The 26,238-nt window shown below is 44.0% G+C and overlaps 3 protein-coding genes across 3 annotated transcripts in view; 2 read left to right on the forward strand and 1 right to left on the reverse strand.

The window, feature by feature from the left end:
- Positions 1 to 361: 361 nt before the first annotated feature.
- On the forward strand, positions 362 to 13,541 carry rnf11b (ring finger protein 11b). The gene is made up of 3 exons (XM_077003909.1): positions 362 to 909; positions 7,878 to 8,047; positions 8,532 to 13,541. Exons 1-3 carry the CDS (start codon positions 787 to 789, stop codon positions 8,701 to 8,703), a joined length of 465 nt encoding a protein of 154 aa, XP_076860024.1. The 5' UTR covers positions 362 to 786; the 3' UTR covers positions 8,704 to 13,541.
- Positions 13,542 to 20,239: 6,698 nt separating this feature from the next.
- cdkn2c (cyclin-dependent kinase inhibitor 2C (p18, inhibits CDK4)) lies at positions 20,240 to 24,548 on the reverse strand. The gene is made up of 3 exons (XM_077003911.1): positions 24,400 to 24,548; positions 23,199 to 23,947; positions 20,240 to 21,388 (listed from the first exon to the last, which is right to left on the reverse strand). The coding sequence occupies exons 2-3, from the start codon at positions 23,328 to 23,330 to the stop codon at positions 21,011 to 21,013; spliced, it is 510 nt and encodes a 169-aa protein (XP_076860026.1). The 5' UTR covers positions 23,331 to 23,947; positions 24,400 to 24,548; the 3' UTR covers positions 20,240 to 21,010.
- Positions 24,549 to 25,204: 656 nt separating this feature from the next.
- The window catches only part of faf1 (Fas (TNFRSF6) associated factor 1), a 57,950-nt gene continuing 56,916 nt past the window's right edge, over positions 25,205 to 26,238 (forward strand). The window contains 1 exon segment of the mRNA XM_077003910.1: positions 25,205 to 25,679. Within this exon segment, the coding sequence (XP_076860025.1) occupies positions 25,623 to 25,679 (57 nt within the window). The 5' untranslated portion in view covers positions 25,205 to 25,622.

The following is a 26,238-nucleotide window of genomic DNA, read 5'->3' on the forward strand; positions in this document are numbered from 1 at the left end:
TTTCTTTACATACACACGCATGCAGAGCAGCCTGCTGGAAGCCGAACTGATGGCGTGCTGCCAAAGTTGACATCAATTGTTTATATTTTTTACAGTCCCATCAGGTTTATATTGTGAACAGACATGAGAAAAAGATATTAAATCGATGACAGCGACACAGACATAATATGTGTCGCAAATACAGGTAGCAGAGACGAAAATTACCTCGCAAAACGCATTCGGCCACATGTATTTTTATGTTTTATGTTCTTAAAACCTTGGTGTTTGATGATCTCATTGAAACCTGAATATGTAAAACCCACTTCCTTATTGAAGAAACAGCCTTTTGATTGGCTGACGGAGTGCAGGGCGGGACTAACTTTGACTGTCTGAAAGGCAAAATGGCCTATGAGTCGCCATTGAGGGAAAACATTTGATATTGTGGAATTTGTCAACGGAGGGGCAAAACAACATTTACCACGTAGCTAGACAGTCACGGAGAAACGGCAGCCGGCGGGGCATTGAGCTCATGTACCTGGTTTCGTAAAGTTAGCCGAGCTTGATTAAAAAGGAAATCCTTTTGTTGCCATTCTGGCTGCGCAAGGCTGAGTAGTGGTGCCAGGTGGCGGAGGTCTTTGTGTGGCCATGGTGTGTGTGTTTGGGCTCTCCTGGGTCTGTGTTCTGGTGGACACTCACGGGTCTGGGCTCAGCGTTTAGTGGTCAAGGGCCGAGCGACGAGGACACGGTCGAGGGACTTGGTCGGGGTGCAAACAGCTGAACGGCGAGGTGTGGGGAGTTGGCGAGGAGATGGGCAACTGTTTAAAGTCTCCCACTTCGGATGATATCTCCTTGCTCCACGAGTCCCAGTCGGATAGAGCCAGTTTTGGGGACGGGGTCGACCCGGACTTGGAGCCGCCGCCACCGTACCAGGTAAGAGGTGTTACACACGTCGGGAAACGTCCACCAGAACGTGTCGTGCGGGCGGGTTAACGCGGCTCTTTGTCCCTCATCCACGGACACCTCGGACGGGTGGAGACGTGTGGCCAGCCGCCGTCGTCGTGCTTGTGACTGTGAAAAATGAACAATATTCACGACGGACCGTGTAGTTTAAACGCCGTCCTCAAAGACAGACCCGACATATCGGCCTGGTGTCAGCCCACGTTACGTGTCGAACAGCCTAGCTTAGCCAGCTTACCAAGTCCTCTTTGTCTCTGTGTTGTTAGTAGACGGACCAGGTCCCAAACTTGGCGTTACATTTACGACCAGGCCATTAAACCCACGGGGTGCACGTTGCTTCATTTGATCGGTTACTTTCGATCTTAGCCTGTCGGTTCACCACGAATACGTGTTAGAGCGCAGTGGGGCTCTGTGGTGTGTTGGGAGAGTCATTTGTTTAGTAAATCACCTACATTGACGTCCATGGCTATTATTAACAGTTACACAACTTTGGATATGCGGAACAACCTTATTTCCTTGATCACTGTAGTGTCTATAAGTATAAACTAAAGGATTACACACTTGGACAACGTTTCTTTGTTGTGTGATGTTTGTCTGGGACTGGATGAACTGTTACATAGACTCCTGTGTTTGTTATTCTGTCGCTGTGTTGCTCTTAATTTTAAGGATTTTGTTCTGTCATTATTGGTTTGCTTCTAATTTCAGACAAACAGAAATTGTCAACCAAGTATTATACAGCCAGTGTCTGTTAAGGAAATGTAAAAGGACTGAGCGTCTTCTGTTGGTCTTGACGGTGTTGAACATTGTTCTAGTGTCATGTCATTGTGACATGTCAGTTTAAAATTTCGACATGCTGTGCAAAATGATGCCAGAACTTCATTTTGAACAGTGTTATTGGAAAAACCACAACATATAACCCCGTAGTCATTCACGTTACTGCAGGCCTGCTTAATTTTAGCAGTGAGTCAAGAAGATGATAGATGTTGTCGACTTTAGTGATCTGGATGCAGCGGCCATGTAGTTTCAGGCTGGTTTGCTTCAGCAAACCGAGAAGGCTCCCCACTCTGTGCTGTAGCAGTGGGCACCATCAGTCCTGAGAGCAGGAGTCTGTTCAACAGTCCCTTCACTCAGTATAAAATGTGGCACGGTGCACGAGAGAGAGGCCGTCTCTCTCTTTCCCTGGTTCTACTCTCTCTCCCTCCTTTTCTAGACCAGGCGCGTGGTGGCTTCGTGGGAACACCGGTCCCCACAGCTGCCCTCACCGCTGTGGTCTTCTGTAATGTAAAGGGTGCTGCCTCGAGAATGGCGTGCAGCAGAGAAGCAGACGGCATCACACGTTTTCTTCTCTTCTCTTTTTTTTTTTTTTTGGCCTCTGCGCCTTGCAGTGTCCTGACAGCAGTGTTTGGCTGAGGATAACATCGTTGGCTTGACGTCAGGAGGTCTGTTTGAACTGTGTGGAACAGACAAAGAGCCAGCCCAGGCCAAGTTTACGACCCAAATCACTTTTACTGCGTGCCAAGTATGCTTGACATGTTTCTTTTTCTCCTTCAGTGGGAATAGAAGGGTCTTTTTGATGCTCTCATTGGCCATCGCGATGGAAACCTTAAGAACATTTTCCCACGTTAAGAATACTTTCGAAATAGTATTACACGTTCTCAAACCTGAAAATTGGGGCAGCTCAAGTTGAGGAATTGACTGATAGGAAGCCTTTTGTTTTTAGGCCTACAGCGGACCTTGGGTTGGGGGAGGAAGGGGTCTTTCCGAGCCCGGTGCAGGGCCCTGGACCCTTCGGGTTGCAGCGGCATGGAAGGGGACTCACGATGGTGGTCGACTGTGCTTCCTGAGTCTCGTAGGTGGTGCGTTTAGCGTTGAGCGGAGTGAATGGAACCTTCTGTTAAGCTCAGGCCTGGCTGACTTCACAGCGTATCAGCCACCACATCTGAGGGAGGTTGGGAGATGTAGGCAAGAGTTTTCTCTTTATGTGTAGGTGATGTGACAAACAGTAATTTCATGGTGGGAAGAGAGATTCTGTGTGTGGTTGGGGGGGGGGGGGCTGTTGACTAGAGATGCTGACTCATCTTTGCAAGCTGGGCACGGCTAGATAAGTATAACTGTGTGTGCGTGAGACACACACACTGGCAGAGCATGCGAGCGATGCGTGTGAGGGCAGAGAGCGTGCGTTAGTGTGTCGAGGCTTTGGCGAAGTGACGGAGGTTCCCTGCAGCCTCGCACGTTTCCCCCTGCTCTCTCCAGAGCGCCGGCCCATCGGGTCGATTCCGTTCTCACTGGCGTGCGGCCCGCACTCTGCCTGCGGGAGTGTTTTACGGCCGGCCTGTGGCGCAGCAGACAGCCCCCCCCCCCCCCCCCCTTCCTGCCTCATGCAGAGAGCACGCGCCATGCTTGTTTGGAGGAGCGCTCAGCTGGAGCAAGGCCCCGTGCACACAAGCGGACCAAAACGTCCTCTCTCTCTCCCTACACACACACACACCTCCTCCCCTCTTTCATTTTATTTCTCCGCTCTCTCTGGCTTCTTTGCATGTATGCAAAGGCACACGAAAACAAACACGCAGGCGTGCACGTACGTGCGCGTGTCTGTGAAAAGGCGACGGAGGAGCCCAGAGTAGACGTGGTCCTGATTGGAGGTGGATAACGATCCCTCACACTGCCAGGGCGGAGCGGAGGTGTGATTAACGAATGCAGATAATGGAGAGGATCAACGCTGCATCATTATTGGAGAACCAGCACTTAGAGTTCCGTTACCAGTTAATAAAGGAAATGGTGAAATTGACGCCATGTAGCATTTGACAGCTTGACGTATTATGGTCACCAGACGTGTATCGGTCCACAGTCTGGAGGCACCTTTCCTGTTGTACGCTATCGCCTGAGGTTGATGGTAATATCAGAACTGTGGCTCATATGTGGAACTTTTTTACATATTACTGCTTGTTATTTTAATCATACTTTCACAATCACGCTAGTCTGATTCCTAGAGTGTAATACTTATACTTGCACTTACACTCTCTTAGATAAATATTTTGCTGTTTATATTCTGTGTGTATGTATGTATGTATGTATGCTATACATACTATATATTATACATCCCCTATTTCCCATTTAATTCTTTCTATTACTATTTAATTACCTTCCATGTTTGTTTTGTATTATATTGATGTTGCTGCTGGAACTATAATTTCCCTGAAGGAAACCTCCTAAAGTGATCCATAAAGTTCTAATCTAAGTAATATAATGAGTGCTATATAATGTCTAACTCAGATAAAACTCCTCTCTGCTACATTACCCTGTTATCAGTGTTACGAATTTGAATAGTTTACATTGCTAGACTCTCTCTGACTTGGCAAATCACATGAAATGTATCAAGATTAGACAATTGACTTAAAATGTTTCCACATGCCTTCAGATATTCTGTACTAAATTGCATGATTGACATCACAACTCCTGGTCATAATGAGTGATAAAACATTAGTCAAACCCGGGCCGCTGTGTTTAGCACGCCATTATTTTCAGTGTAGATAAATAAAAGCCTGTTTGGATTAAAAGGCATTTTTGCTTGGATAAGGACGATTCCTTCCATTCTTCATGAAAGAGGGAATTGTGGGGAGGTGTTGGTTTTCTATGAAAGTAAAAAAAAGCCCAGACGGCCTTCACAAAGACTCATTCACGCGTGCTCCAGTCGTCTGGCCATGGAGGAGCAGCCCGTGTGCTCTGGTGTTCAGGCTGGAGGCAGTGGAGCGTGGGGGGCCCGGCTGTGTTGAACCCACCGTGGGGGGCCCGGCTGTGTTGAACCCACCGTGTCCTCAGGGTCCCGCCTGTGCTCAGGCGCTTTTGATGGGCCCTGGCTGGCATGACAGTTCAGAGCCCATAACTGTCTTCGGCTGTGCAAGTTTGGTTATCTGTGTGTGTGTGTGTGTTCGCTTTGTTCACTTCATCAATTCACTTTGATCTCAATTCATGAGTACACACATGTAAAAACAACAAAAAACACATCTGCTGTGTATAGAGGTTGGAGATGTAGAGATGGCACTTTAGCACACAGCATGTAGACTGCGTTGTTATTGTGTGTGCTTGGGTGTTTGTGTAGTAAGCTGTACGTTGATCTGGTTTGTGGCAAGTGGCTCCAGGCTGTCACTGTATTTTGTAGCTTACTGCCATGCACTTTCATCTGTGCCTGTTTGTTTAACCTTCTCTTTAGATAGTGTGTGTGTTTGAGCTCAAAACATTTTTTGCTGTACTAAACACGAGGTCATATTAGCTATACATGGGAACCAGTTTAGCAGGTCAGTAACGTAACTAATGTAAGACTGCAGAATTATCTTTACATACCTGGGTGAAAATGCTGAAGTTCTGGACCTGGTTCTGCTCGGCGCTGTGATGAGGTGGTTCTAGAGGCGTCCTTGATGAGGCCATGCTGAAGAACACAACCCAGAACTCCTCACTGAACTCTCTCCTACTAGTTAAACTTCAGGCAACATGCAGAGATCTTATTTGTTTTTGTTTCAGTAGACAGTTTTTACAAAAATAAACTATAATTTAATGCTAATATTGGCAGTCACCATGGAAACTGTCTTTATTTTATTTATTTTTTTTTTTTATTATTTTTTTTTTTTTACTATAAAAATGCAGTTATGTACCTACAAAAATACTTTTCTCTCTCTCTTTCTTTTCTCGTGTGCTTCTGGACTCTGGGTATTTCTCACAAGTGTTTTCCTAGCTGTTTACGGTTGTAAACGCCAGTTATGGGGAAACCTACACAGAGGAGCTCACTCTTCCCTCCCGCAGTCCCGGAGCAGCTGGGCCGTCTGCGTGGGCCCATTCCCCCCGGCCCGCCTCCCGCCCCGGGCTAATCCCACCGTGGGCACGCGCAGGAACGTCCGTGAGGATAGCCGTCCGACCCCGTGCTGTTGGAGGGAACCGCGCTCTCGTGCAGTTCAGGTCACGACCCGGTGACCCGGCCGCCACGGTGGCTCTGGCGTCAGCTGCGGTCGCGGGTGTCGGTGTCGGCGTGAGCTGGTGCTCCCTGGTGCTGCGCCAGGTCTGAGGAAGAGGACGGGGGAACATGAGGAAGGGCAGCTCCGAGCTGCCAGCCCCGACAGAGACGCCAGAGAAGACGACATTGAAGACCAGGGTGTGTGTGGCATTCTCACAGCGGAGGAGGAGCAGGCCAGACGGCACACTTCAGCTGCGTGATGCCTGACCACAGAATCGACAAGACAGGACACGCCTCCTTACCGTCAACACACACCCACACACCTCCAGACCCCCTCTCATGATTTAGTAATAGTAAGGTATCAGCTGAGAGAAGCATTGCTGTTGCCCCGTAATCGTATTCCGTCCTCTTCACCTAACCTCCATCCCAGCCCACACACACACACACACACACTCTCGCTCCGGAGGTCAGCGGTGTATTTGTGCGACCCTGTCACACGGCTGTTGGGCCGGCTGTCTCCTGTCCGTCTCGGAGACACTGGTCCTTACCCGTTCCTCCCCAGCTGGTTCCGGCTGTGCAGAGCGGGGCACCTGAGTGTCACACACGGCATTATGATCTCCCTGCCATACTCCCTCAGCAGGCGGCCGTCGGAATGTCCGTCACGCACAGGCCACGCCCCCTCCCCCGGGTCCCAGCTTGCTACACACGCCGGCCATTAGAGGTCCGGCCGTTAGCGGAGAAGAAGCTGGTGCATTCAGCTGTGTGCGTGGGTGGGTGCGGCGTGTGTTATGAGCAGTCAGAATGCTGATCAAGTAATACGAGAAAGTGTTTTGCTGAAAGTGCAAAACTTGCAGCAAATGGAAGCTGTGATGGACCCCTGTCCCCACATTGATCCTCACCCTACATCACGGGCAAATTTTTCACACCTCACAGGGGAGACAACTGATAGGAAATCGTTTCCGTCATGTTGCGCTCGGTATCAGTGGATTGGTGCAGGGCACTATGGAGGATGGGTTGATGCATTTAGTTATTGTGGGTAAATAGTCACAACACGATGGTGCGCCTCACGATACGCCACGGTTCACAAATGGAAATAGCTAGTTTATGCACCTGTTAATTAGTTTCATGAATTGTGAGAGGAAAATTTCTCTTCCTGGTTTACTCTTTTGAAAGCTGTGCTGGGGTTGGACTGTGAGGCACCTTTGTGTGCGTGTGCAACAGTGTGTATCTGGGTGCGCATGTGTATGCGTATGTATACGAGGAAGTGATTTTTGTGTGTTGGGGGGGGGGGGTGTTGGCCACATGCGTGCGGGAGTGCTTCAGACTTGAAGCTGGAGACGTGAGCACTGGCGCTGGAGCCCAGCACGCTTGCACGCATCACAGAGACTCAACACTGCTCCTTCCACTTCCTGTTTCCTGTCCACTAGCAGGTAGCACTTGCTAAGGCTTCTGAAGTCTCCACTGTGAAGAAAAATGGCAATTCTATAGACTGTGGAGAGAATTTTCACCAGTTGGACATGGACAAAAGAGTAGAATAGCCTGTAGAATATTTCTGTGAGGTGACGTGGTTTCTTTGGCTGTAGACCATGGTGTCTTATACCACCCTGCCCCGACTGTCTCGGTCTAAGCTGGACACCACATGTTTGTCCACTGCTGCTCTTGGAGACTGCTGACTAGGCCTCTGTTTGAATAGGGTCCATTTGGGGTGTGTGTGTAGCTCTCTTTCTCCCTCCCTCCATGTGTGCATGAAAGGGTTTTGGTGAAATATTGCCCCCTAGTGGAGCATGGTTCATATTTCTCACCTGCAATATGATGATGCTTACTAATAACTATAGTGAACTTTCTCAACTAGCGTGCTTACTCACTTTCCAATATTGGTTTACAAAACCCGAGGCCACAATTTCTGTTTTGAATGTTGTTAATGTTATGTGTTAAGGAGGTGGTACATGCAAGCTCATTTGTGTGTGTGTGTGTGTGTGTGTGTGTGTGTGTGTAGGAGCAGATCCATGTTCCTGTGTACCACCCCACTCCCAGTCAGACGCGCTTGGCGACGCAGCTAACGGAGGAGGAGCAGGTGCGTATAGCACAGAGGATCGGCCTCATCCAGCACCTCCCCAAGGGAGTGTTCGACCCCGGCAGTGACGGCACAGAGAAGAAGATACGCGAGTGAGTAGCCCAATACGCGTCACTCTGTCTGCAGCCCAACACACGTCACTCTGTCTGCAGCCCAACACACGTCACTCTGTCTGCAGCCCAACACATCATCACTAACTCAGTGGCTCTTCTCCTCAAATACATCCAACAGCTAAATGTTTAACGATGCTCCTGCTTGTATTCTGATTAGGCTGAGAAATAAGGAAACTACAGCCCAACAGTATTTCACACAGTTCTGGGGCGAGTTTCCCAAAACGTTCTTAGCGCTAAGTACTTCGTAACCTCGTTCTTACGTACGAGGTTAAGAAGTACTTGGCGCTAAGAGCGTTTTGGGAAACTCACCCCTGATCTAAATGTTAGAAACTCTCAGGGATCTACACTCCCATCAGGATTAAAACTAGAAAGCATGTGTCCCAGCGTGAGTTTTCCTAGTGTAGGGTTGATGAGCAGGAGCTGTGGGGACCCCCCCCTCACGGTGTCATGTCCCCCCCTGCAGGTGTGTGATCTGCATGTTGGACTTCGTGTACGGCGAGCCCATCCGCTTCCTACCCTGCATGCACATCTACCACATGGACTGCATCGACGACTGGCTCATGCGCTCCTTCACCTGCCCCTCCTGCATGGAGCCCGTGGACGCTGCTCTGCTCTCCTCCTATGAAACCAACTGAAGTCTGGTTGCGCTAGTCCCCCCCACACACACACACACACACACACACACACACACACAAAGTTCCAGCTCCAGTTCCAGCCCGTGCCATTTTGGGACTAGCCCTCCTACATAGAGTGCGCAGTTGGAGGGCGGTTCCCGTGGCATCATGGGATACTGGAGGACCTGAGATGCTCTCCTGGTTTGTCCTGCTGGACAGGGAACCTACAGGAGCCACACGAATGACTACATCACGTGACTCTTCAACGACGTCCTGACAACCCGGTCTCGCACCATTCTGCTGTGGTGCCTCTTACACTGGAAGGCATCAAACAGTAGAAAATTGTAAAGAAAGACAAAGACTTTAGGGGAAAATGCAATTTTATTTCTTCTCCTCCCTCTGTGTGTTCTGCAGTGTGGAGTGAGGCTCCCTCTTTTCTCTTACACATCTGTATGTCTGTGTTCCTCTCTTTCTCTCTCTCTCTCTCCTTTCAGGTTTGTGAAGGGCTCATTTGATTTTCAGCTGAGATGACACAACGCGCTTGCACACTAATTACACACGGTGAAATTTGCACTTCCTAAAGCCCTCTGTTCCCACGAGGCATCCCCTGTACATGAAGGCCTGTGTGTATCTCCTGAAAGGCGTTCTGTTCCACTCTGTGTCTATTGGAGCACCTTCTCCTCTATGTATTGGTCATGACCAACAAACCTAATTGCCACCGTTTTCTGTTGATTTAGGGGCTATTTTACTACAAACGGGGTAGTTTCTGATTAGACGCTGTCACCGTTCTTTGTGTTTTCTCTCAGTACTCTGGCACTGTGCGTTTAGGACAAATACGTGATCCTAGCCGCAGACAACTAGCTTTATGTGTTATTTGAAGGTATGTACAGCTGTTTGAATAATGTAGTTACTCAATTGTTTCTTGGGGTCAGAGGTGGGAGGACGGACGTCTGCTTGGCTGTTCAGTGGGAGGCTTTGCGACGCTGCATGCTTCATGTTATAACGAAAAGGCCAGCTTTGATTTTGGGTTGATTTGGGTCTGCTGCTGTTACATAAAAAGGTGCCAATGTTTCCAAAGAGCATCACTGGATTGAGCGCAGAGATCAGAGACTTGGGACCGTTAACGCTGGAATCCCGGGATGTGGATAAATGCCTAGTGTTGGAAGGAAAGCCAGTAGTGATTCAGCACTTTTTAAACTGGTCGTAGGTGTGTTGGATCGGGCTGGTTGGTCTCTGAAAGTGACCCGAGCGTTAGCATAATTAGCATAGCAACTGGCAGACAATCATAAAAAAAACCAGTGGAGGAGACCCAGCTACAGAGTGCTGTGGATGAGTAAGGATAGAAGAGGTGTGTGAAGCCTGGCATGATGCACCCGTGTAGGAGTGATCGGGAGTGAGCAACGACAGCAGGAAGTGCAGAGAAACAGTTGAACACCTCATCAGACCCCTCATCACTGGGGGGGGGGGGGGGGGGTTTCGGGGGGTTTCATCTCGCAGCAGCACCATGACCTTCAATACATTGCCACTGCAATTATAGAGTTTGTAAGAGCCCCTAAAATGGAATATTCCTGCCTGGCTTAGTCAATGCCGCAGTCACCTGACCTGAATCCAATTAAACCAGCCTTTCATTTTCCAAAGCCACTAAAATGAGCAGGAAGTTAAAATGGCCCAAGCCTGACAGAATGTCACCATGGAAACCTCTCAGTGGCTGGACATGTTTATAGACTTCAGACAGTTAGAAAGTGCCACGGATGTGCACCAAAATACGTATCATCAGATCTGATTTAGTTTTGTTATCCCCAAATGGGGTTTTTCCCCCTAACAATGTCTAATTCCTAATATAGATATAAATATCCTGTAAATGGTGTGCTTTATGTTCATAATCATCATGCATATGAAACATTTATAGAGTCAGTGTGTTGGACTGCAGAACCAAGTCAAGAACTACGGCCTCTGTTTACTTCCCAGGGCATTCCAGCAGAACCGTTATCTGGTCCGGTTATCTGGTCCGGTTATCTGGTCCGGTTATCTGGTCCGGTTGTCTGGTCCGGTTGTCTGGTCCGGTTATCTGGTCCGGTTATCTGGTCCGGTTATCTGGTCCGGTTGTCTGGTCCGGTTGTCTGGTCCGGTTGTCTGGTCCGGTTATCTGGTCCGGTTATCTGGTCAGCTTGTCTGGTCAGCTTATCTGGTCCGGTTATCTGGTCCAGTTATCTGGTCCGGTTGGCCTTGGGCTGCTTGTGCCGGTGAGCAGCCTTGGAAATTCCTTTAGAAGGTCGTTGTGGTGGCCACTCGTCTTTCTGAAATATCAATGTCACTCAAGCATCACAGCTCATTTCCTTGGCTTTGAAGTTGTGTACTCTTTTTATTGTTAAAATTTTAAAAAAGTTAATGTATACTGATAGTTTATTTGGTTGAGACCAATCTAAAGGTGCAATAATAGACTCTGGTTTGCATTAAAGGTGTAAGACTGACCCTTCGGGTAATACAACAATACATCAGTAATGCAACCTCTTGTTCTGTTACTTGCTTTATATATATATATATATATATATATATATACACACACACACACACACCTACCACAATGACTCACATAAATGTGAAAATCATTACACCATTAATCTTATGTCACTTTGGTTTTCATAGTATTGTGGTTTTAGTTTTTTCTTCTTTGTTTGTTTTGCCTGTGCATATGACTGTGTGTGATGATCACACGTTTATTTACATATACTAGATTTTGTGACTGTAATTTTTTTTAAACAAATCTCATGGTTAATCTTAGAGACTTTCACCAAGCATTATGACCACAGAGACTACACACGTGCAAGTATGTATATGACTTTTGGAAGTAGCTGATGTTGAAATCAAAGCCGGGTCCATATTGACCAGCGTGGTTCTTGCTCAGACAGCCAAAGTAAGCAGTCGTCGTGTTGCACTCTGTCTCTGCGCTGCGGCTTCTGTTTCTCCCTTTCTCTGCGTCTTAAAACATTTAAAAAGTAGTGGCTTGAAGGTGCCAGTGCATGACCTAAACTCTGAGCGACGTGGACTAGCAACACACCAGTGCGTTTGATGATCTGGAACATTCCTTGGTACCCTTCATTTGACCACAGAGCCTCCATCCTGTAATTGAGACAGAGGCACAAAAAAGCATAGATGTTGATCTATTTTTCTAACTCCTGTGTCATCAGTTCTATAAACGGAAAGTGGCGATCTTCAGGACTTAAGGAAGTGGGGACTTGTTGCTGGGTTTTTTTGTGCTCTGTTTCTTTGCTCTCTGTATTTCGTCATGAGGTGTCGCTCTGGCTATCGGTCTGTCATCGGCCACATTTCTGGACGTACACAAACATGTAAGCAAAAATGAAACACAGAAGCAGCTGCTATTAAAGTGAAGGTTTTCGATTTGTGTGTGGACAATTTTTAGAGGGCGGAATAAGCAAGAGGGTTTATAATTATGATCTGGGATCCATTATCAGCCCTGGTGGTTCATAACTGGCCTGCAAACTGTAGGTAGGTTAAGTAAACAGATTTTTTTTCTTGTCTTATTTTGATGTAGAAATTCATAATTGAGTGAGTTTTTATTCAAATCAGTGTCATTTGTAGTTAGCCCTGGCATATTGATCAACTTTTCCCATGGAAATAAATAGTAATATTTACAGGTAAGAAGCAGATGTTTCAACTCCCCCAAATCGTTATTTTCCCATTTTAGGAGGGGAGGTCAGATGCCCCAAGTCACACACCACCATAACTTGAACCATGCATCTACATGTAAAAAAAAAAAGTGATAATTTAGATCAGGCCACTTTCTTCACTTCAGCATATTAAAAGCTGAATCCCCAGAGTAGGGAGAAGCCCACACATATGGAAGTGCATCTGGTAGAGTAGGTAGACAAAGGAATACCTCAGTCATAGGTGAATTTCCGTCAATGGATTGGTTCACAGAATAAGAACATCTGCTGAATGCTGTAAATTTGTGACTGTTGGGACACTTTGTTATTGAACCGAACTATATGAAGGGGCCAGAGGTCTGATAATTTGGGTTTTATGAGGTGTGTTTACATTTAATATTAATTTACTGTGATTGCTTGTTGTGTGTAGGTGTTTATTCTTGGGTCAGTTATGAAAACGTTGTGAATTCAGGTTTAATACCTTTGTCTTCCACCAGAGGGCAGGGTATTGACTTGTGCTCTGACTATCAGGCTGCTGGGCTCCCTGCTTTACTTAACGTATCTTTACGTGGATCTACATCTGGTTTGGGATCGGAGGAAGACACATTTTCCGTACAATAAAAAGGTCAGTTATGTCAATCAAGCACTTCTGAAGGTCACTCTGGATGTGTCTGCTAAACTGCTGTAAATGTGTGCTTGCCTATCTTTCTGTTAGACCCATGTTTCTTGACTGGAACAGTGAACGTTATTTCAAATGAGGAAGTCTTATATTACTATTCAATGGCATTTTCTTTCTACAGCGAAAGGCTTTATATGTAAATATATGCCTGACTATCTCTCTGTTAGACCCCTGTGTCTTGACCGGAATAGTGAATATTATTAGAATCTTATTTTACTATTCAGTGGCCTTTTGTGTCAGACATTAACATTATAATACTACATTTCGAAAGTATTGCACCCATAATTCCCTAATTAATATGTGCTCTACTTTGTTTCTGTGTGAAGAATATTTCTGCTAAAGCTTCATGCTAACGAAAAGAGATCAGTCTAAGTTCAAGTCACAGTTTAAGATTCATTCACTGGCCTCCACACAGTGACACCAAACTCTCTTTTTCTGTTGTATTCTTAATCACCCATTTTGTGTGTTGACATGGGCATGCCCCTTTAATAATAAAATAGATGTACTTCCACTTATTTGTGTGGTTACACAGAAGGACATCTGTGATTACACCTCACCTGCTTTTTTGTGTTTATAAAGTCTGTGTACCTTCTGGTCTTTTTACACATTGTTACAGAAAAACTGTATTAGCAGATGTATGTTTATTATCACAGGCATTTGGACTACAGTATTTAAGCACCTCTGAGCTTCTGATGCATGCCCCATGAACCGCAAGGACATTAGCCCCAGGTCCTGTAAGTCCTGTCATTTGCGAGATGGGACTTGCTTGGATCTGCCATGTTCTTCTGACCCATGGCACAAATGCTGGAGTAGAGATCAGGGAATTTGGAGTTCAACATCTGGATCTCTATGTCGTGTTTCTCAAACCATTCCTGAACCGTTTTTGCAGCATGGTAGGATGGTACATTATCCTGCTGACAGAGGCCACTGCCAATTAGGAATACCATTGCCATGAAGGGATGGACTTCATAGTTTATGGAGGTAGTACTTCAAAGTAACACCCACACGAATGCCGCTACCAAAGATTTGCAGCAGAACTTTGCCCTGAACATCATGTTATCTAGCTTCTTCCCATGGTGCAGTCTGGTGCTGTCTCTTTTCCAGGTAAGCTATGCATGCACATACTCCACATGATAGAAAAGAAAAGATGATTCATCAGATAAGGCCAATTTCTTTCATTGCTACATGGTCCTGTTCTGATGGACATGTGCCTATTGTAGGTCCTTTGGGTGGCGTATGGTGGTCGGCATGAGACCTCTGGTGTGCAGCGATGCAAACTGCAATGCACTGACACCTATGTTCACAATGTTCTTACATCTTTCCACCATCATCAGCATTTGTGCTACAGTAGCTCTTGTGGTATTGGACCAGATTAGCATTTCCTCCCTTAGTGCTTCAGTGAGCCTTAGTCACCAATGAGAGTACTGCCGCTGTTCTTTCATAGGCCACTTTTTGGTAGGTATTAACCCCTGCGTACCAGGAACACCACACATCACCTGCTGTTTTGGAGATGCTCTGATGCAATTATCTAGCCATCACAAGTTGACCCTTGTCAAAGGCATTTAAAAACTTAGATTTGCACATTTCCCTGCTTCTGACACATTAACATCACAAACTGACTGTATACTTACTGCAAATATATCCCACCTCTTGACAGACACCATTTTAATGAGATTATAGATGAGATTAATGAGATTATATATAGGCTACAGCAGTGGCGTGCACACATAGACATCAGGTGGCTAAAGCACCACCAACTCTGCCCTTTTGAAACTTCGGTTTTCATTTTACTGAGGTCGGTTTGAAATGATCTTTTGAAAACCTGAGCGAATAAAAACAATGCCCTGAAATGAGCCACCACCTTGCACATACCCGACCTCTCTCTTCCTTTAACACCAGATGCACTGCAGCAGCAGTTCAGTTCAGCGAGTGGAAGGAAGCGTCTTTAGCACAGCACGCACGGTCACAGATAGACTTCGATCCAAAATGTCTGTGCACGCCACTGGGCTACAGTGCTGCTTGAATGTTTGTGAACTCCTTGAGTAGTTTAGATGTTTGTGTTGTTTACTATGATTCCCTTTTTTTAAAATCATCATCAGTTTTTCTATATGAAATGTCAGGTTTATGTTCATCAGTTCCATTTACTTGTTGTGGGGGAAATGTCTGAGTTGCCAGCAGACTACATGAAACATGGAATCAGAGCATGTGCATAAGAAAATGAAAAATTAGTTAAAAGACACAGATGAAACACGTGTGCTCAAGAGTGCTCAAATTAATCAGACCAATCAAATGACACATCCTTGGGAAAAGATTTGCACCACACTGATTAAAAGTGAGGGGAAACTAATCAAACCCATCATGCCAAGACGTAAAGCACACTGATCAACATTGCCAAGAGGAAAGGAGACACCTGAGGACATCAGGAATAAGGTGGTGATAACCCATCAGTCTTGGGAAAGCTTCAAGACCATCTCCAAAAATTCCAGCTCCATCCATCCACCCTTTACAAATGAGGGGCACTCGGCATCAGTGCCACTCTGCCCAGAATTGGACACCCATCAAAACTTCCACCAAGAAGCACCAGAAAAATAATTATTTAGGTAAAGGCCGACCCACACGTCACCTCCAGAGAGTAGCAGATCTCTCTGGCAGCATCTGGGATAAATGTACGTGTCTACAATCAGCCGAAAAATCAATAGACAAGGCTTTCATGGGAGAGTTGCTAGAAGGAAGCCTCTGCTCTCTAGAAAGAACAAAGTTGCCCATTTAAACATTGCCAGAGAGCACTTGGACAAACCAGTAGTCCATTCTCTGGACAGATGAGTCCAAATTGTAATAATTTGGCCAAAATCACAGGTGCCATGTTTGGAGAAATAAAATTCTCTGCATATAAAGAGAAGAACCTCCTCCCAATAGTGAAGCATGGTGGTGGAAATGTGAAGGTCTGGACCTGCTTTTCTGCCTCCGGACCTGGAAGATTCCATCCATCAACAAATTCTTGAACAGAATCTCCCACCATCAATTCAAAGAGCATTCTAGTCTGTTTCTTAAGAGAAAGAACATTTGCACTCTGCATTGGATCGGTAAAAGTCAGAACCTCAATCCCATAGAAGTGCTGTGGCAAGATTTGAACAGGCGGTACATTGCAGAGGTTTCTCCATCCTCTCTCAACAGGTGGCGTTCTACAAGGAGGAGTGGGCAAACATCTCATAAAGCATGTGTGAGACTCATTTGAGGTTACAGAAGACCTTTGGCTGAAGTACTGGCTGCACATGGAGGTGCCACAACTACTACACAAGCTGCCGATACTCAAAGGCACTGGGCAGGATTGTGGTCAATACCGAGGGAAGTCCAGGGCTGGAAACAAAGTCTGTTGGAGAAGCAAAGTTCAAAGCACAGGAACACGGCAGGAGAAAAGCTTGGCATGCAGCATAGGTCAGCAATACTCCTCAAGACGGAAGTAGTAGGTATGTTGCTTAAAAGGGGTTTAAAGAGGGCGTGGTGAATCAGGGACAAGTAATGACATTTAGTACCCTGACGAGTGTGTCGAGACGCAGAGGATTTGGGTGGCGCCTGGACATGGGTAGGAATGAAGTGTTGTGTGTAATTCATGACAGCATTCAAGAAGCAGCTGTCTGGCAGAGTTACAGGTGCAGACGTGAATGCACCTGACATGTTGGAAGACCTGGTCAGCCTCAGTAATCCAGAAACCTCTGCTCCCCTTTCAAGAGGTGCGTTAAATTAAGCCAGGGTACCAAAACTTTGAATGAACTTCCAGTAGAAGTTAGCATACCACCAAAATTGTTTTAATTCCTTCATCGCCTGGGGGACAGGTCAGGTAGTCATTGCTGAAACCTTGTCTGGATCCATAGACAACCATGCAGGAGATTGAACAGCATTGGACAGGAACATGAAAGCATTTTTCTGCTTTAGCATATACACTCACAGGCCACTTTATTAGGTACACCTGTCCGACTGCTCATTAACGCAAATGTCGAATCAACCAATCACATATAGCAACTCAATGCATTTAGGCATGTAGACATGGCCAAGACAATCTGCCGCAGTTCAAACAGAGCATCAGAATGGGGAAGAGAGGTGATTTAAGTGACTTTGAACGTGGCGTGGTTGTTGGTGCCAGACGGGCTGGTTTGCTATTTCAGAAACAGCCTGTATACTGGGATTTTCATGCACAACCATTTCTAGGGTTTACAGAAAATAATCTGAAAAAGAGAAAATATCTAGTGAGCGGAAGTTGTAGTTCTAGTGAGCTGTGGGCGTTGTTGATGCCAGAGGTCAGAGGAGAATGGCCAGACTGGTTCAAGCTGATAGAATGGCAATAGATGCAGAAGAGCATCTTTGAACGCACAACACATCAAACCTTTAGGCGGATGGATTACAGCAGCAGAAAACCACAGAGTGCCACTCCTGTCAGCTAAGAACAGCAAACTGAGTCTACAATTCACACAGGCTCACCAAAATTGGACAATAGAAGATTGGAAAAACATTGCCTGGTCTGATATGTCTCCATTTCTGCCGCGACATTCTGATGGTAGGGTCAAAATTTAGCATCAACAACATGAAAGCATGGCTTTCATCCCTTTATGACCACAGTGTAATCATCTTCTCATGGCTACTTCCAGCATTATAACGCGCCATGTCATAAAGCGCGAATCATCTCAGATTGGTTTCTTGAACACGATAAGGAATTCACTGTACTTGAATGGCCTCCACAGTCAGATCTCAATCCAATAGAGCACCTTTGGGATGTGGTATAACAGGAGATTCACATCATGGATGAGCAGCCAACAAATCTGCAGCAACTGCGTGATGCTATCATGTCAATATGGACCAGACTGTCTGAGAAATGTTTCCAGTACCTTGTTGAATCTGCCACGAAGGATTAAGGCAGTTCTGAAGGCAAAAGGGGGTCCAAACCCAGTACTAGCAAGGTGTACCTAATAAAGTGACCGCCGAGTGTATAATTAATTGCATTTACTGCTGTAGCATTTTTTATCTAAAAATGGCCCAGTGGAGATGTCCCTTTGAATCTGCACAATCTTTTGTCAATCTGAACTGCATTCTTCCTTTACAGTAGTGCCATGCCCTGTCTACACTCCCCTCCTGCTGCTCACTTGGTGTTTAAGGAAGCATGGAGCTCAAACTGGTTTTTGCCCTGTCATTCATCTAACCACATTACTTGTCTCAGAACAGGAAGGGAGCCGGAACATGTGCTCTCTTTGTGGTCTTCCGATAATGTTAGCTCTGTTGACTGTTCAACTCCTCACCGCCATATGGCTACTTGACTGACAAATCACCTTCATAGAAACTAAGGAGGATTCCGTGTGGTTTAAGACTGTCAATGTTGGTTGTTAAGAAAAAAAAAACATACATTTTAGCCATGCCAAGTTTACAAAGTCCTTCTATGTGCATTCCTTCAAGTTGATGCTTTAAGTCTAAGGTTGTCCTCAGGTAAACTCCAGTCCAAACAAAAAAACCATGAATTGATCTCTAAAGAAACCATAAATATATAGTTTTATTAAACTGCTGATTTAATGTGACATGGAAATGATAATTAATCTTGTAGGTCTAGACACACAACATGAAATTTTACTTTTATGCATATGAAGGTGTATATAAATATAGGATGTTTTTTACACTATGAAGCAATATTGAGCAACTATGCAAAAATAGAACAAAACTCCACAATCCCTGTGTAAAAAATGCAAAGGCACTCTAAGATGGAACAAATACACCTGCTAGATAACCTTAACTGGTCTGAGGGGTTCTACGTATGCTCACTGAGTCACCAAGTCCAAATGGTGTACTAGATCTCAGTGAGATATTTTTTGCACTGTAAAATCCACATAATACAATTCTTGGTTGTAGCTCACTGTGAAACTACTTATGACAATGACTTGTGTTATCAGCACTTTGAATTGTTGGTGTGTATGAAGGGTGCTATATAAATAAACGTTGCCTTGCCTTAAATATTCAGCTATTAAAACAGAAATGTATGAAAATAATGACCAGTTCCTGTGGATGTGTGAATTTTCACTGTTATATATATATATATATATATATATATATATATATATATATATGTATATATATATAGTGTGTATAAAAGTGTCACAATAACTTAGTTTACTGGCATGGCCTAACATTTGTTTGCCAATTGCGCATTGAGCTATTAACACGGTTTCCAGAACACTGAATGAGAATTAGTGCAAATACTGCAGTAGTTTTCAATATATAAAATATCTCAGGGGATTATTCATCCTAATCGGTTTCACAGAATGCAGAATGGCATAGCAACCATGCTTATCTGGCTTTGGAGTTATTAACTTACAGCCTTATCGAAGTCGCAGAACCAGGAAGAGGATCATCTCTCAAAAAAATACGTTGTAAAAAAACAAAAATACATTTCGAAAAAAGTAATTGACATCCTTTGCGATGTTTTTTTCGTACCCTTACAAGAAAAACAAGAGTTTTTTTTTCCCCGGTAGCGCCAAAATTCGAAAATCTTGGCACCGGCCAAGCCTCTGCTGGACTATTTCCTCAGACCGATCTAACGGATTTCTTCTTTTTTTCCCCCTTAGCTAATGTTGTTAGAGATTTTATACTATTTCTCCTTCTGTTTTGCTTTCACTTTCTCGTAACATGTCCTAAAGTAGCCAACAATTTGTCACAAGCCCAGACTACTTTAGGCATGAAAAACAGAAACGGGCTGTATAACCTAAGCTCCAAAGATAAAGTGGGAACGTCGTTTCCAGACTGGCCAGCCCTGCACCAACACTGCTGCACTGGACTCAACAGTACCGAGATCCGCACGTAACCTTACACACAACCCCACACGACCCTGCAGACACGGAAAGTACCCGCGAGGCGCGCGTAAAACGTGCACAAGATGGTTTTGATCTTTATTTTAAAAGATCGCTTAGACCATTCATGTTCAATCTACAGATGAACAGATGTTTGTAACTTGTTCATAATATATCGTCTATACATGCAAATTGCTGTTAAATATTTTAGAAAACGATCTGAACATTTTTTAATGGATGACAAAGCTGCTTATGATTAGGAATTAATTAAGCGCCACATCATGCTTTGAGGATCGCAAGTGTTAGGGCATGCATGTTTGCTTTCATAGTCCACTACACAAGTAAGAACTTAAATACACGAACATAAATAAATGACACAAACAGCAGAATTTAGTCACAGCGTTTTATTACTTCATATTAAAGTATTTCATCATCACTTGTAACGGGCTATCCAATTTATTAGACGGTATTTTTGACTTAGGTCTACTTTGGAAAACATTAGCCTAACCCAATTTCAGTGTTATCCGATCAGTTAAATAAAAGGATGAACCACGCATAGCCTATAGGATACATAAACCAAGTCAAATATATTGCCATTTTTGGAAACCGTTTAACGGTTGTCTTTGGTTATTTTGCAAATATGCCTTGTTTCGACAGAAAGACGTTCGTTCACAGTTAAATTTGTAAAGTAATGAAATGCATAATGTACAAGCAAAAGTGCAATTTAATCAACAAACAAATAAAAGGAAAGAAAATTAGGCCTAAAGCGATTATTTAAGTAAAACAAAATAAGCCGTCTTCTCCAATCAGGACGATTTTCTTTCTTGATTTAAAACGGCAACAGTCGTAATCCCCTCCAGGCGTTACACACTCACTAGAGACTCTTTTGCTGCCGTTTGAAAATTAAAGTCTGAAGGGACGTGACAATTGCGCAAAATGGCAGCTGCGTAACGTGTAGCCTATTGAAATATTCACCCTTTCAGCCAAAACCACATCAGGGATCAGTTTCACAAAGAAATCCTGGTTTAAAATGACCTTCCCTTGAGCTCCAAACCCTCATAACTGTGATTTCACAATATAAAAGAGGTAGTTAGCCGAATATTCAATACTTTTAAATTCCCTTTAGCTATCCTACCTCTGTGGCACAGCAAAGCTCACGGTCAATAGTTTGATTGTGAATTAACGTGTGAATACGTGACTAGCCAGTGCGCAGTGGTGTTTTTCTTGTGCACCGAGGCCAGATCAATAGGCGTTAACCCTGCTTGGTTTTTATGGAAAGGATGCGTGGTGTGCTGGATGAGGAACTGAACCGCGTCCAGATGCCCTTCTCCTGCTGCTAGATGCAGAGGCAGGTTACCGCCGTTGTCGAGGAGATTGACGTCGGCGCCGTAGTTCACGAGCACCTGAAGCATGTCCACGTATCCATCTCTGGCCGCGTCGTGTGTAATGGTCAGTCCTCCGATGGGGTCGCGCATGTTCGGGTCCGCTTTTGCTCGAAGTAGTATCTCCGCTACAGAGGGGCAACCTAGTTTCACCACCTACAAGACAAGCACAAATAATAGGCGATTTTAATGCGTTGGGATTTTTTTAGAGGATGTTTTTAAAATAAAATAAAAAAACAGTATACCATGACACATTAACGCGTTTAAGGATTTTTCTTATTAGATGTCACAAGCAGGTAATAATAATCACCATTTAGGACTTAGACCTAAATGAGAAATGGGTCTTGCTTTTAATGGTTGGATTTTTAATGGATTCCTCACAAATAAAATATGTAAATTTCCATTACTTTTTACATACTCAAAACTTTGAATTTACAGTTTCTGATATCACTAACTGGACACAATAATTGGACACACTATGGATTCAAGTAACCTACACTGGTTATTAAACCCCACTTTTAGTATGCAAGATAATAAAACTAATTCTGTTTCCCACAGTTAATTTCTACACTGTTATAATTAGGGTCAGCATCAGAATAATGAATATGCATTAGGCTACATTTAAAAAATACAATTTCTGAATTAGAAACCTTCAAATTCAACTCTCTTCAGTGGTTGTCTGAGAAATGTCTAAAAGAAACATGCAAAATAGGATCAAATTATACTATTACAGAGCACAGTTCAATTATGTGTTCTGTCTAGCCTACCATTCATCAAGTGCATATTTGTTGCCTCGATATCTGGGACTCCACCACATGCATAGCTACCCACATATCTAGTCATTCTAAAGCCGAAACTTGCACAGAGCTTGTGGAATACAGTATATAAATTAGTAATCACCCTAACCAGTGTAAAAGCGACTCTGTAAAAGACACTATGTAAACACACTCCACAGCTGCAATGTGGCCTACTTATTGAACTGAAGGAAGAACCTATTGCCTCTTATTAATGTTAAATGTTAATATTTTGGGGGAGTGATCTAGACTAACATTCAGGCCTGTGATGTTACGCGCAATTCTGTTCAAACATTAAACATTTCAAAATGTATAGCTATCAAAACAGAAAGAAGACCCTTGTATAAATTATGTGCGTATTTGATCCAAACCAGTGCTTTTATCTTCAAGTTCGATCTGCAATTCTCTATTTTTATTGGCTATTTGTTTTATTAAATATACCCCATGTTCTACTATAAAACTGAAAATGTTTTTTGTTGTATTTTAACGCCATATTAAGAGGCCTATGATGCCGGTAGCTTTTCTATACATGGGTTAGAATTTTCCTATTTAAAGTAGGCCAAATCCAAAAATGAACTAAATAAAAAGTAATTTAAAAAAAAGACAGGTTAACGGACATTAAAATGTTTAGAAATCTATAGCTTACTGTTAGACAACTGTAAAACGGGAAGTGACACCATTTTTGAATCTTTGAATGACAAACTTTTCTAAAACTTTAGGGCCTACACCCCATTTAGACCAATGTGAATTATATATTACCTATTTAGACCAATATGAATGATAACTTTGAGTTTAGCAGCTACCATGCAGCAGGCCTGTGAGCGAAATCCTGCTGAGATGAAAAAGGCCTAATTTATCAGTAAAAATAAAAAACCTACAAGCTAGAAAACCTCATTATAGAGGTCATGTCTATGTATTAGCCATCCAATATTTATAACAATATATCCGATCATAGCCTAAACAATAACGTATAATAATAATTCTAATAATAATAATAATGATAATAAACACAACCCAAATAAATTATTCAGGTATTGTCGTGACATGAGTAATGAAGTCAATCTTGCTCCGAGATATACCTTTTCACTTCAGGCTGATTATTAGTGAAAATATTTTAATCATTAAGTTTAAAAGCAAAGTATAAGTTCTGATAGTCGATTGGTGTGTCCAACCTGCAACGCTGTCCTGCCGTGAACGTTCTTTTCATTAACGTCAATGTTGCTCTGCAATATCATCTCAATTTCTCTCCGGTCCCCTCTCGCAGCTGCATTGCACAACCCATTTGCATCTGGAGCTCCGGCCATGATCTTCACAAAATGGTGAGAGAGTACAATAACGGACTCAATTAAAATCTTGCGATGTTGCTTTTGATGACAAATCCGGATTGGGACGCGAAGCACTACGAATTTGTAGTAAATAGTCTCTTCTTCCAGCCCCCGAAAGTTGGTGTTCAGCCAAGGTCCGCCTCCGGTTTTAATATCGTCCCACTGTAACAATCGTTCTTAGTGCGGAAAACGGGGATAACACGCCATATCCGAGAAGTATGTATGCGAAAACGTGTTTTACAAAAATACATGATCCGATACGAGCTTGAAAATGTTCTCGCCTTGACTCCAGAAAGGCGCTCGCGCAGCTCACGTTCGCTGCAGCTCAGCTCCAAGTATCACGCTTGTGAAGATCTCGCATCTTTGAAAAACATCTAATCCCGTAAAACGTTTTAGAAGAAAACTAAATGCCACTTTGCTGCTGTAGCAGACAAGGCACTGGGCGCTCCTTAACCTGATCACAAAAATGGACAATAAACGTGCAAATCCACTCCGAGTCGTACTTGTGCATTGATACGCAGGTGCACGATATTAAAAGTGGCTCCCCAAGGTGTGGGTCATGTTCACAGGACCTATCGATGTCTCCAATCACGCGTCTGAAAACATGAAGAGAATGAATGTCACTTCGAGCACCGATTAGCCCCAGCCACCCAATCATTACAGAAGGATGTGTTCTCTAAGTTTTATGCAAGCTTCCCGCCCATTTCAAACTCAGACGAAATCGTCTGCATGTCGTTGCACATTTGAACAAATTCAGGTTCGTTTTATTATGACTTTACACACATTGGTATTTGAAGCGGTAAAAACAAAAGGTAAGCTGTTCTGAGATGAGAAGTACAAACGGATGATGACTTTGAGTAATAAGTAACCGCTGTTGCGTTTCTCTACCAATTCACGCTACAGTACAACATAAGTTAAAATGCAAATATCACTTGTTCATACTCCTGTCGTTAAATTGAAGCTAGCTGATGATAGGCTACATTACGCATCACCAAAAACACGCAATAGTGTCACAGTGTAATGTGAAATATAATATTGTACCAGCTACCTGTGTAAACAGTTGCATCAAATACCCTACATCGATGTGTCGTCGTAACATTTTCTTGATGTAGCTATTCGACAACCTGAACGGCACTAGGTAGTTGACGTTGTAAGACAGAGTCCGCTGCTGTTTGACATCATTCATTTTTTGAAATAAAGGACTTCCGCCCACTTTTAAAACAGACGACGGGAGAGGCGGGACTCAACGGCAGGCTAACGTTGAGAAGAGGTTCATGAGCAGTTTGGGCTCTCCCTCTTGCGTACTCCTCACAGATAATGCATCATGTATGAATTCGCTTGAAGCTCTTTTTAAAAAAATCATGGAGCAGCAATCATTAACCCGTTAATTAGTCTGTTACATTAGGGACAAATATTGAAACTGCTGAACTTTTGCTATTGTTATTGTTATGACAAACGAGAGCTCAACCGTGACTTTACATTGTGATTCGTCATCACTGTAATCTGATCATACAATTTAGAGATCAGTCATATGGGTGACGATTAATTAGTGCACGCTTGCAAAGATCTCGAATGTCAAATTAGCCAGAAATAATCTAGCTTATGTGTGGCGTAAAATCGCACACATCAACATACATTCTTTAAAATGAAATATAATGGTAATGTATTGAGTCTGTTTAAGCTGTCAACTGAACTGAAAATATTGCACCAGTCTTTAATATGACCTTATTATGCAAACTAACACCTAAATATTACGTTTAACGAAAAGCCCCTCTCCCATAACAATAGGCTTTTCCAAAGAAAGGAGGTGAAATTTACAATATACCATATATTCTAACGCTAAACATGTTTGAACCCACATAATATTACTTCAAACCAATCTGTAGGTTTAGGATCAACGACTGTGCTCAGTTCTGTGTGACCCCTGCGTTCATAAAACGTGTTTTTGTACTCAATTTACGACAGTTCTTCGCGACGGCCGTACAATGTTTCCGTTGCTTTGATAAAAAAAAGTGACGGGTAACAGAAAATCTACTAAAACAGTTTGAGAGTGAGGAGAAGATTGCATTTGCTTTGGAAGTCCTGGCTACATCAGGACACATCCTGGGGGTCAAAATAGGCCTTAAGATTCAAAACGACATTTGTACATGACTCCTTAGTTGCCCTGTGCGCCTCAGACTGTGTGCTGAAGGGACCGAGTGAGTCAGGGCGACGCGTCTGTGGCGATACTAGAGGAGCTAGCATTAGCGTTAGCATTAGCCGCTCACCGCGATGGCCTCCGATAGCGGCAGCAACATGGACAGAGAGATGATTTTGGCCGACTTTCAGGTAGGTTTGTGTTTGAAATATTAACTATCTTAACTACAAACGTCCGTTCGTTTCGATGTTGGGCAGGACGGTCGCACACTTCAAACGCTCGACGCTGTTTTTTGTCCAGAAGGCCAGTTAGCTAGCTAGTTAGCATTCACGCCAACCCTTGTCTTACATGCCTAGCCCGCAGGCTAGCTAACTAGCCCGCTCGGTCACTGACAGTTTGTTAGCCCGTAAGTTGTCCAGCTAACGTCTTCACGAGTCGCCACCGAGCTGCTTTCAACGGTTTGTTTCACCACACACACACACACACGATGATTTACTGTAACTCTGCTGCGGAACAACGCGGTTGTCGCCCCGTTATCTGTGTGACATTACGGCGGTAGACGCGCACTTGTGGAAGTTAGCCAGCTAGCACGAAGCTACATGCTACATCACTGGTTCATTGTTGCACTTTGACAGCAGCCGGCGAACTAGCTGCTAGCTGAGACGGACGACTAATTCATGTCGTGTGAAGTTTTCACCGGCGTTCATGAGCAAATAAAATATATACGTGTATAGTTGTTCTGTTAATAAA

The sequence above is a fragment of the Brachyhypopomus gauderio genome, chromosome 4 (genome assembly GCF_052324685.1).
Source record: "Brachyhypopomus gauderio isolate BG-103 chromosome 4, BGAUD_0.2, whole genome shotgun sequence".
NCBI classification, from domain to species: domain Eukaryota; kingdom Metazoa; phylum Chordata; class Actinopteri; order Gymnotiformes; family Hypopomidae; genus Brachyhypopomus; species Brachyhypopomus gauderio.

Coding starts and splice junctions, on each gene's coding strand:
- rnf11b (XM_077003909.1), top strand. CDS start 787: ATGGGCAACTGTTTAAAGTCTCCCACTTCGGATGATATCTCCTTGCTC. Junction 910..7,877: donor AGCCGCCGCCACCGTACCAG/GTAAGAGGTGTT, acceptor GTGTGTGTGTAG/GAGCAGATCCATGTTCCTGT. Junction 8,048..8,531: donor ACAGAGAAGAAGATACGCGA/GTGAGTAGCCCA, acceptor CCCCCCCTGCAG/GTGTGTGATCTGCATGTTGG.
- cdkn2c (XM_077003911.1), bottom strand. CDS start 23,330: ATGGCCGGAGCTCCAGATGCAAATGGGTTGTGCAATGCAGCTGCGAGA. Junction 21,389..23,198: donor ACGGCAGGACAGCGTTGCAG/GTTGGACACACC, acceptor CTTGTCTTGTAG/GTGGTGAAACTAGGTTGCCC.